The 12,950-nt window shown below is 33.8% G+C and overlaps 1 protein-coding gene across 6 annotated transcripts in view; it reads left to right on the top strand.

Moving 5' to 3' along the window:
- LOC123716222 (ankyrin repeat and sterile alpha motif domain-containing protein 1B-like) overlaps nt 1–12,950 on the top strand; it is a 93,437-nt gene that overhangs the window by 26,189 nt on the left and 54,298 nt on the right. For 5 of the 6 annotated variants that reach the window (XM_045671876.1, XM_045671885.1, XM_045671867.1 and 2 more), the window contains 3 exons: nt 829–960; nt 2,501–2,980; nt 7,365–7,524. In XM_045671876.1, coding sequence (XP_045527832.1) covers nt 829–960; nt 2,501–2,980; nt 7,365–7,524 — 772 coding nt within the window. The remainder of the gene's footprint in view (nt 1–828; nt 961–2,500; nt 2,981–7,364; nt 7,525–12,950) is intronic. The other variant, XM_045671891.1, reaches the window with a different exon arrangement.

The following is a 12,950-nucleotide window of genomic DNA, read 5'->3' as shown; positions in this document are numbered from 1 at the left end:
TATATTTCAAACATAAATTATTTTGTAACGTCTTTTTTAAGCGTCAACTGTAGAGAAGAAAGTATGAAAGCTGTTTTTTATCTAACAGGCCGCAAACTGGCTGGAGGCACTAACTGCCTTAGGAAACATTTAGGCGTTTAGCCAACTTGCCGAAATCGCAATAATATATGTCAAATAATGTAACAAATAGTGACTGTAACGGCTTTATTATTATAACTTTTTGTATGAAATAAATAATTATTTAAAAATGCATACTAGGTATAGTGATTTCTTTGCTCCTGTTATAGGCCATAAGGGTAGGAAATAATTTGCTAACTTTAAGCCACAATCGGACGGTCCATGATCATTCACAATTACGTAATTGTATCCACTTATCTGCATGCGAAGACAGTGTCCATATAGACGATGACATTCTCGCAAATTGCCAACGATTTCACTAGTGCTTTAATGTAGCGAGTTTTCCTGTAACTGGAGATGTGTAGGTATTGACTGTATGTATTTATAAATGAAGAAATTTAAAAAAATTATTTGCGGAAGGCAAACGCATATTAGCGTTGTAGTGGTGCAGCATTTAAAACTTATATGACATAATATAATGATGATAATATTGATTTAAGTAAAAATGTATATGTAACCGGGATTATAGACACCGTATACCAATTGTCTATCTCGCGATATAATCAACCATTTTTTTTTCAACATTATATATCGATTTTTGCGGGTCATGGCATAAGACACTATTATATCTTTTTTATCATGTACTTTTAAGCGCTATAATATGTCCTTAACACCCCCATAATAGTACCTAAGATAGATCTATTTCAACAGCCTACCCCTCCCAAGAAGCCTCCCCGGAGGAATTTATCAGTCTCCCCCACCCATGCCAACTCTCCATCATCTGGGTACAGCTATGAGCTAAGATCTCATGCCAGAAGTCAAGATGACTTGGACGAAATTCAGGTGAGTCGTCAGGTTGGGGACTTCTAAATCATCGTAGTTTACTTAGCACCATGAAATCTGGATGCGAGAATCATATTTTATGTAGTCTGTATTTATTTGTTTTATATATTTATATTGTTCTGTGGTACGGATGTAAGTAACCTAACATCTAGTAGTAAATACGCGTCGTTATTAACGGTAGTAGAATTTAGCAAGGAGTAGAATAATTACTATATAGATAACCTACGCACGTACGCACTCAGAGTTGTTCATTAAAGCAATTGTAATTATGTAAATGAGTGAACCATAACAGCAATCAGAAACAAAATCCAACTTAAAAGACAATAAAGAAATTTTTAAATTTTATATAACTATCTTGAAGTTTGGACTGAAATGTCGGGGTCGGTAGCGCTATTGGTTAGAGTACTTGCGCAGGCATTGTGTTTCTTAGTAAGTAATTTAATAGTCGACTCTGAGTACTACATACGAGTATGTTTTGAGTTAGATTTAGTTGCACTTGAGGTTTGGCTTTGAATTAGTTCCTTTGTTTGTAAATAAAATTTTCCTCTGGTGTTCTCATTAGCAGGAAATGTTTCAACTGTTTACAAATGTGGTGCCAATGATTGCAAATTGTAAGATATATTTGCAGTTGAGTTATAGTAGTACACATTAAGGTGAAATGTAGGTCCATATTCTAATTCGTAACTGAAGTCATCTCATCTTGAGCTACATATTGTTTACAGAAATATCATACAGAAAACAGCTCATGAAACTGGATTTAAGTTTGATTGACGTTCTAGAATAGGAGCCATAGATAGACCAGTGTTTTCCAACGTGGATCCCACATGGGCGAGGGGGTGGGGGAAGTGAAAAATTCATTAAAGTTTTATGGAATTTTTTAATTTCGGTTTTTGATTATATGCTTTGAAAATTTACATACTGTATTTCGTTAACAATTTCCTAGTTCAAAGAAGTATCGAACACCAATAATATCCAAATTAAAACCCCAAAACAAACAATCCACGAAAATAGAGGACACCGTGAGTCATTTCTGCAAAAACCCGTCATCTTTTAGTCGATACCAACTCCGGGGAAATAAATACAGATAACACAACTTTCTTTACAGCTGTGAAACTTTTGACATTCAACACCTTTTGTCTTCATTCACCGTGACCACGCACGCTGTAAAGCACGCGAAACGTCGTTTTTTTTTTTTAATTATGTAAAATAATTATAAGTTTATAATAATACAGAGCTTCAATCCAGTTAAAAAGTTTTTTCTTTCAATGTATAAATGCTATGTTAACAAAAGACAATACAATTTCCTAGTAATTTTCTTCTTGAGTGATCAATTCATATTTCTTAATATAAAAATGCAAGCGCATGTCACGAAATTTTTTAGGAAAACACTGGTCTAGCCTTAGCGCTAAGTATGTCTCCCGTATGTCAAAAACATAAAAAGTGGCATACTGTAATGTTGATGAATTTCACCTGTATGTTAGATTTATGTTGGTTTAACTTTTAATAATGCTATGATATAACTATAATCTCTTTGTTCCAGGGTTCAAAGCACTACCTCAAGCACGGTCGATCAGTCGATCAATACGTTGACGGTAAACTTTCCTACATGGATTATGAGGAGAACCACAATTCGCCTCGGGCGATTCCGGTCCCAAACCCACGCCCCAGCCTCAAAACTCGCACGCAGCCGGTCGCAATCACTGCAATGTACGAAAACGTGGTGATAAAAGAGCAGAATCCAAGACGGAAATTGAGAAGAAACAATTTCGGACCTCAAAGCGAGGATACGATCGAGAGGGTGAAAAAGTATTCGAACCAAGAAAGGTCTTCCCTGGAGAGTTTGTTGGACGATCAGTCAATGAACAGTCCAAGTGATTGTGAGCGGTATAGCGATGGGCCGAAGATTGATATTCCTCTGTCTCCAAGCCATTATGAACAGCCACCTACGCCTGACCATCCGCCTCCGTCGGCCAAGCAAGCGGAGAGAAGCATTCATGAGAGGATACGACCGTTAAGTCAGGTCAGTCCTTGAAGATTTTCTTAAGCTGATTCTGCTTTCTACGTTTCTAACTTTTTGTGGGTAGAAATTTATCTCCTTCGATATGATGTTATTCTCTATTTTTTTTCGTATTTCAAAACGCTCTTGTTCTATCGCTGCTATCAAAAATACGAAGATAGGGATATTAACACGAGTTTCAAGTTCTGGAATACGGGACTTGTAGGTTAATGGATTCTTGACTGGCTAGATTGTTGTAGTTAGTGTGGGTAGTTGTAAATTTATGCAGTTAATACGGATGCGTGTTTATTGATGCATGTCTTAATAAATAGGTCATTAAACTTTGAAATATTTGACTTATTAAATAGCTTTTTTAAAGTCTTTTACCCGATTAGAGCGGGTTCAATAATTTTAATAAGTTTATTTGTTCCGGACAGATTTAGATATAATAGATACATTGTTAATGTTCAATCGGGTCTTGTAAATAATAACTATAGCGTAAATGCTGTTATTTATCGCTAATTAAGAAAAAATAGTTTTATAAGTTTCGAATGTGGGTGGGCAAGTCTAAGCCTAGGACAAATGCAGGCATAAAGTAACACAACAAAATGTTTTTTTGCGATTATTACCTTTCAACAATTTACGATTATTATATTTTTTGATTCAATTAAATTAGCAATGCTCTTTTAGTTCCTATTATTTTGGACGCTTTATCTTATTTTGCATGCGTTTTTCTATTCATTCACAATTATTTTAAATACGCTTTTACCAGTTTGAACTGTTCATATTTTAACATATTTCCAACATAAAACTTTGCCTAAACAATAATCTAATAATTAGATATTGTGATATTCAAAAGCCTTCAAAGACTAAGTGTATTTAAAGCGTAAATAAAATATAAAGTACAGTCAAAATCGGCAACGAAGGGACTACTCATATTTGGTCGTAACAGCCGATGTCGTTGTTATTAAGTACATAATACTTTTACCCGTCGGGACCTTTGATTTTGGGTAATATAACCAGTATGTTGTTCTAAACGATGTCATCGTAATAGATTTTGACTGTAATCAGTAATATTTGTAGCGTTAATCGCTATAATTTGAGTCTAGTCATGAATTACGATATTTGGACTAACATATTCAAGCCTTATCTCGCACTTGCATGTGACAACAGCACAAATTAATTATTTAAAATATTTCAGCTTATAATGGAGGTTGTAGAAGAAATAAGAATTAGAAAGAAATCGCAGGGCGATGTTACGATACCGTGATATTTAGGTTAAGTGGTAAAATTCGCCATTTGTGCATTTATTTACAGTGTAAACATAGTTCTAGGCAAATAGTTAACAAGTCGTCAGCTAAATATATCCCTATGTATACCATATATATCTGAACTACAGTGCTATTCTTGATGTGTATGAAACCTATGTTTCATTGTCCAAAACCAAGGGCGAGAATCATGATTGTAGCGCCACTGGCTTGATATAAATATTACAATTTAAACTAGATTTTAAGGAGACAGTTAAAGATATATTTTAATGTCGGTTCTGTTAAAAAATAGCGATTAAAGTGGGAAAGCTTTTGGTATTTGAATGTGGTCATAGGTTTAATTTCTTTTAAACCTGCTTTACTATGTTTACACTGTATCGATCTTCAAATATTGTGTGTAATCGGTGCTGAGATAAAAAGTATTGTAAATAGATTTTACATTTTACAAGTATTCCTTAAGGTGCTATATAGTAATTATCTCAAAAACATGTTTCGTAAAGCATTTATTTTTTCTGTTATGAAATATACACGTTTAAAGAAGAAAAAGCGTTGCTCCAATACAAATCGAGAAATATGACGTTCAATTATTTCACTAAATGTTTTATGCAGTTATGATTTCTGTTTAAAATAAAAACGATTCGTTAAATCAATTTAGGAACTGACAATTAGTATTATAGAAATGATGATAAGTAGATATAAGGCGTACGCAACTTTATATTTATGTTAAGTTTTAAGTTTCTTTATGTTACCTATTTAAGGCTTTCATGTATTATTTCCGATTATTTACATATTTTACGTGAATAAATTTTTATTATTTCTTAATTTTGTTTTCTTTGTTTTTATGCACTGACTGAATTTGTATTTTATGTTTTAAATAAAGCGCCTGCTATAATTTTAAAGCAACCATGCCTTACACTCGAATTTCTACAAGATGTTTCTGCTAAGTAAAATAAAATCTAAGGGTAGATAATGGTTTTCAAATCTCTTGTTATAGACAAACCACCAGCAAGTATATATTCATGGGCGAGGAAGATGCGTACATACATACAACAGTGTTCATTATTTAGATACTATAAGAGTATAGTAACAAATTTTTGGTTACCTAAAGTTTTTTTAATAATAATTATATTTTCTCCAACAAACAATTAAATTACAGTCAAGAAGGTTGTTCGATATACATAATTTCAATTTAATAATTTTTGATGAGGGTGATCCCAAATATTTTTTCTCGGCCCATCGTCACATTTATTAGTTGAGTCATGGTTGAGATTTACTCGGGTTACGTTAGACACATTTTTATTTTGATATATTATTTTTGTTAATTATAATTGATAATAGTTACGTCCACTATTTAGTATTTTATAGTGAGTGTTTAGTGCGTTCTTGAGAACTATCGTGAGGCAAGGTATTAGCATCAGTCTAACCTCTCTTTGTTCCCAAACTAATAGAATTTCTCCAAATACTTACGGCTGATAATATTGTGTGCCTTTCTTCCTGGTAAGAAGATATTATAACGAGGTATGTACTCAGGACTTATTATTCTAGTATAAGATTGTGTATCGACGACCACCGAATTTTGTGGTACAAAGCTATTGGGAGACTGGTTTTTCAAACTAGGTAAGAACCTAGAGAAGATATGGATAACCAGGCTTCCATTCCATAGCGAAGTCATATTGAGTGGTAATAAAAGGTACATAGATATATGAGTAGGCAAACAAATTTAACGTTTTAAGAAATGTGGACGTCATTGTTTTTTAAACTCACCAACGGTTAAAATAACAGAAAAAGAAAAATACATTATTTTCTGTGATCGATTTCCAACGTCAATACCGATTATTGACGCTCTATATACGCTTTAAAACGTATTATTATTTTTCGTACGAGGAGGAAAGAGAACTAAAATCTAGTTAAAATGAATGCCAGCCAGTACAGACATCGAATATTTATAATTTTAATTATATTTAACCAAAGGACGTAGGCATTTAATTACAATTGGTCTGATATAAAGCAGGAGTGAACATTTTTTTTCACTTGGGAAATGTTAAACGTAATTTTGCTGAACCGTTGTAACCGTTAACTTTTAATTATCAATTCTTAGTACGTCTGCTAAGACGACTATGACGTTAGTCAAGTGAAATGAGCAACTTTGAAGCAAAGTTGCGTATGCTAAGCGGAGGTGAGTCACTATATAGATAGATTTGCTATAATTATTCTGATAGGAGATTTTTAACAGATTAGATTTTATGCTTTGCTCTGTAAATGTATTTTACACAATCACGAATTCATAAGGGTTACAGATTCGGCAAACATCTTGAACAAATGTCCTTGCCTGCGCAGAAGCGATTTTTAGGTAGGTGCGCGGCAGTGACTTATATAACGCGTCGATCGCGTGATTGGTAAATCAGCTGACGTTTGTTTCCCGCGCTGTGTACGATGCGCAAACTTTCCCCCACTCCCTTGTTTAATGCTCAAGAAGTTTGTCGGTATCTGTACCTGTGTTTAATATATCAATATATATTATGTAAAGTAAATACAAATTCTAATAAATTTACTTTGTATTTTTTATATTTACATCACAAAATAAATGTAGTCAATATTTTATCATACTGTTTGCTGTTTCTTCCAGATAACGCAGACGTATGAACTAAATGTAATATATTTGCCGGGTACAATACTTTGCTGACTCTAATTTACCAAAAAGTCCATAACGATATTGATTTTCCACCTTGACCTTAAAAACACAATTTTCCATGTTTGATTGATTGCTATTTTAATTAAAATTTAGAAAACTTAACATCCGAAGTAATGCCAATTTGATCTACGTAATTCTATTTTTTTTTTATCACCGTGGATAATTAGATTTCTCAGCCTTAATATTTTAAACATAAACGATAATCATATTTTCTCAATAAAGATATTCTATAGAAATCGGTATAGCAAGTATCCAAATTTGTCAGTCAACGTTAAGATATCTTACATAAATCTTAGAATTTAAAATGCATAAGGAATTGCTGCATGCTTGCATGCATGCACTTAATAAAATAGTCTACCCCAACCCAAATACTTGTGTGAACAATGATCTATATTAAGACTTAAAAAATATCCCGTGTATAGGCGAGTAATGAAACATTATTTGACAGGAATACAAGAGAAAATCAACGTTACGAGACAGTCAGACAGAAACCGACATCAGTTTGCTGAGAGCAGCTTCAGCAGTCTCCGTGGCTAGTGGCGCCACTGATAGGAGTGGCAACACGGACAATTGTGTTGAAGAATACGTCTGCGATGTACCGTTTGCAGGTAAGTTTAGTTTTAAGGCTTTCGATGGGTATTGTTTTAGTAACGGCAGCAAAAGCAAATCGGAAGAATTATTGGAGTGCTTTTTAGTTATTCCGAAATGGTCACATATGACTGTTATTTGAATACTGCGTAAGAATAATATATAAAATGTATCTTATATTGTATTTGAAAGCAATGTGTTTCGTGTTATTACCGTTTACTTTAAACGTAGTTCACAAAACTTTGAAACTTGAGGGATTTGTAAACATTGGTAAAAGAAGACCGTCCTGCGTTCTGAGTTCCTTGTTAGCTCAGAACAAGCTTGCATACAAATAAGTCCTGACAATTCTAAGTTTCAGCAACAGAGCGGCTTACGGTTAGCAGAATACATGGATGTACCAAATGTTAATAAAGTTATACGTTTTGAAATGCAAGGACAGATCTTCATAATTTGATTGGTGTGAAGCTAAGAAGCATAGCTTAATCATAACAGCATTTTTAACGCATTATCGGTCTATTTGTTTAGAGGCCTAAATTATTCTCTTTAATTCGCATACAAATGTACACCACTAAATAATAAACTTATAACACTACAATTATATCCTTAAATTTCAGTTAAAATTCCCCAAACATCATCTTGTTGACAGACTTTTGATACAATGAATTTCAGTCCACCGAATTGAAATTTTTCGATACGACGTTAGCAAATATCACGTCAACTGGCTGCCAGACTGCAAACAGTGGGCCTCGAAAATATTCAGTCAATATTGTAGATTCATCTGTTTTCGGTTCGCGCGGTTTCACGCGAGAAATATTTGTATGTGATAAAATTTGATGCGTCGCTAATGACCTAAATATATACCTTTATTTACGTATAGATTACACTTCACTGGCTCTACGACTTAAAATCTTTCTTGGCCTCCAAAATCTGTAACTTCGATGTCCGTAGAGCTAATGTCTTTAGCGTAGTATTGTATGGTAGAAAAGTCATGATTGGGATTGCGATGTCTGTCACCAATCCTATTGGAAGTTACACAGTGAGAGCTTAGGTCCTCCATTATCCAAGATGACATGGGCCGGCCTCTTGCCATTTGGACGGCTTAAGCCAAAGTGCCATTACTTCATTATATTATTTATTTGTATGCAATCTATAGAGATCTGATAGCATTTTTGAGGTATATGTTTTCCAACTGTTATTTCACTTGCACACATAGATTTTAGGGTCGGGAATATCATATCATAAATTACCCTGCTATATCTAGATAGAAACTGTTATAAGGAAAAAATCAAACACACATTAATAAAACTATACAATATCGAAGATTCATCGAAGATTTAATAACATTTTGATTCATTAACATGATTATAGGTTAACTTAACGCTATCTTGATAATGATTGATGGAAACATTATAATTAATAAATATGTTATTACTGACTCAAAAAAAGCTATTCTTTAATAACTACTTTTTATATTATAAAAAATTAATAGGTGTGCGATTGTTTACTATATAAACAATTTTTGCCGCGCACCACCGCTATGTGGAACCAGCTGCCCACTGAAGTATTTCCGAACCAATTCGACTTAGGGTCCTTCAAGAAAAGAGCGTACAAATTCTTAAAAGGCCGGCAACGCACTCGCGAGCCCTCTGGCATTGAGAGTGTCCATGGGCGGCGGTATCACTTAACATCAGGTGAGCCTCCTGCCCGTTTGCCCCCTATTTTATAAAAAAAAAAAAAAAAAAAAAATAAATGAAAAAAAATGGCGCTTAAACCTTTTCTAGGTCTGGGTCCTCAGATTTCTGTATCTGTCTCATGATCATTTGTTAATCTAATAGGCAAGTAGGTGATCAGTCTTCTGTGCCTGACCCACGCTGTCGACTTTATGGGACTACGACAAGCCGGATTCCTCACGATGTTTTCATTCGCCTTTCGAGCGAATGTTAAATGTGTACCTACATAGAAAGAAAGTTCATTAGTGCACAGCCGGGGGTCGAACCTACGACCTCAGTGATGAGAGTCGCACGCCGAAGCAACTAGGCTAACACTGCTCAAATTTTATTATTATATTACTAGATAATATTTCTAAGCTATTAATAAGTATCAGGATCCTCTTACATTGTTGGAAGAAATACAAAAAGGAATTGTAGCACCTCTCCTGGGCATTAGCAACGACGCGTCTAATGTGTTCTAACGACCTGACAAGTCGATCCAGCTCACATGGCTAGTTTGGTAAAAATTGTTTTCAGCATGACATCATGTTGAAGACCAAAGATTTTGCGCCTTAGCAATTATTGCCAGTCCTGTGGATCCTTTGTAGAATGCCTGGTGATCCTTTACAACGGCTTGAGTGGACAAGATTATTAATGTTTAATAATGGAAAATGATGTAAGCGTTACTAAAAATAATGTACTATTTATCTTTTATTAACTTAATCAACTGTTAATAATATCTTATATTTTACGAGTGTAATGAGAGGAACTAACGGGTACGATGACCAGTGGTGTAACTATAACATCTGAGGCCCGTGGCAATTTCTTTTGATGGGGCCCTATCAGTTAAAATCGTCACGTTGCACTCAGTTTAATTTTGAATAACTTCGAGATTTTCAGCGAAACCTGCATACATTTACAATGAAATAAAAATAAAAAAAAATTGAGCTCGCGGCCTCCTAGGCAGGCCCTCTGCGGTCGGGGGCCCGATGGCATTTTGCCAGCCCTGCCAACAATAGGGTATTGTTACGCCACTGACACTGACCCAAAGTTTGCGGTTTGGGGTCGACGTGAGAAATTATAACATTCATATATTATTATCGGCTTTGTACTTTTCTCTATCTTTTGTTTAATAACTATTTAGATGTCATACAGTTCGATATGTATGTTAAACACTTGAACGTACAGCGTTTCTATTTTTGTCGCAATTACCTTATTTAAATTGAAGATAATTTTTTTCTATGGCTAGACGTGCTCAAAGGAAAACAAATAATATGGCGTGGCGCCGCGACCGGAGCTTCGCACTTTTTTATTACTCCTCAATGACTGAACCGTGATAAATTTCAATATATTAATCTTAAAAAGTATTAGCATTGAACATTATTCACCAATGTTTTGTATGGAATAATGTTTTCCATATATTCTCCGTAAAATGTTTTATTAGAAGGACTCAATTTTCTTAGTTATATATGTTCCCTTCTATTGTCATGCATTGGTGGTTTCAATCATAATATAACAAATACGCTAAGCCGTGACCTGATGAATTTACAAGTCACCAGGTCATGCCTTGCCATTTTTAAATTAACTTGCGTAATTAATAGGCCATTGTCATGTTTTCTAACGGTATCTTTATATAATTCATGTATTTTGTGGTATTGCGTGAGAGAGTTCCATTAGAGTTGTGGTTACAAATGCAATTCTAACGGAATGCTCATCTTTCAACATTCATGTAATTTACAACTATTTGTGTTCTTGTTGGCAATACTTGTGCATGAAAATTATAATATCATGCTGCTTGTTTCATATACTAATAGTATTAATGGAGTTTCTGTATTAGGATTAACGTACTAATCGCAGGAACCGTTCATCGAGAAATGAATGAAAAATGTTGCCAAAATAAAAATTGCATTTTGAATAATAGAAATCTCTGCTTCAATTAAACTACTTACTATACCATTATTTGTAAAGCGCAGAGTATTAAATTAACGGGAGTAAAAGAAAGTAACTGTTACTTTATCATATAAACTATTACCTAAGTTCCGACCGACTGAACCTGACGTTGTAAATGACGCGTTTCTGTTTTTTGTTCTTTTTGTTCCTCTTTGTTTGCATGAAGCAAACAATTCTCGACTCGATTGTTATACAAAAAAGGTAAAAATTCATTACTGAAACCTTCGTGTTGAATTCAAGTTGCCCTTTAGGCGCCAGACGTCGAAGTTAAGTTAGGTCATGATCGCCAGTTAGCTTACGACACGCGTAATTGGCGATACTGGCGCCACGCCCCATGCTTCTAGACTTGGCAGGAAGGACACGTCATTAAACTTACTAAAAAAAAGGCTCTGAATTCAAAGTCATATTAATACTCCTTTATATAATATAAACGCGAATTCATTATTAAATAAACTTTTCGAGCTTTTCGGAATTTATTAAATGCGACCAAAGATAATTTATTTAGATACACTATATTACGACCTATAAAATTAAATCTTTAATACACACAAATACAGTATTTACATTTTTTTTCGCCTACATATTAATGATAATAACAATAATACAGTTAATAATCTAATTTCAATACGTATTAAATATGTATCTTCATAATCAGTAGGACTTCGTGAAATTTTGTTTGACGAAATGTCACTCAGTTAAAGATTTAAAAAATTACTTTTACTATTCCAGCATCAGATACTTACACTATGTGAAACCAGCTGCCCACTGAAGTATTTACGAACCAATTCGACTTAGGGTCCTTCAAGAAAAGAGTGTACCAATTTTTTAAAGGTCGGCAACGCACTTGCGAGCCTTCTGGCAATGTGAGTGTCCATGGGCGGCGGTATCACTTAACATCAGGTGAGCCTATTGCCCGTTTGCCTCCTATTACATAAAATAACTTCCTGATGGACAATGGTACCTTGAAAGAAAGCAACAATCTGTCATATATAAAAAGAATATGGACAAATACTTGTTTAACTCTATTAAATACTTTTACGTACAATAACGATTATGTTTAATACGATAAAGATAGTGCCTAAAAGCCTATACTTGAAATTCATTTAAGTGCAATTCCATAATCATAAGTGAAATCGATTTTTATTACAATTTTGTTCTCTTGTTAAAACGAATATATGAAAGCTCTTACCATAAAATTAATTTGGCAACCCGCCATGTACTTTTTAATTGACACTTAATTTGTGATTTTAATTGATTGTAAATAATTAGTGAGTTATTGAGAAATAATCATTAGTCCGCCTGACTTGCAACCGTGCTAATTGGTCATGTATTGGTGCCTTTTTCGGTGTATCATGTATATGGATGAATTACATTTAATTACTTTATACAAGCCTAATTCCATTGCACAGTTAACTTTGTGAAAGTTCCGGGAAACGCTTCAAAACACTTTTATAAATTGCTTAAATATTTTTTTAAATCCAAAATCGACGTCCACAATTGCTTTTTTAATGTAATTACATTTTCGGATTCACCTTGACTATGATAATAAATATTGTCAAAGTTTTTTTAATATTACATAACTTAAAGTTCCTTATTGTCATATGCAAAGTAATTAAAGTAATTAATCAATATGTTGAGTAATTGTTGCGACTGAAAGGCTTTACATAAGCCTTAATTTATTGTAAAAACCACACGCTGGGTTCATTTAATAAAAGTCTTTGCAAAGCAACAGTTGTACCACATACACGTTTCATTTTTAAATTAACGATTAGTGTATATATAAACTA

This window comes from Pieris brassicae, chromosome 1 (assembly GCF_905147105.1).
Source record: "Pieris brassicae chromosome 1, ilPieBrab1.1, whole genome shotgun sequence".
In the NCBI taxonomy this organism is placed as follows: Eukaryota; Metazoa; Arthropoda; class Insecta; order Lepidoptera; family Pieridae; genus Pieris; species Pieris brassicae.
The sequence above is the reverse complement of the archived record's forward strand: the minus strand, read 5'-3'. Positions and strand labels throughout refer to the sequence as shown.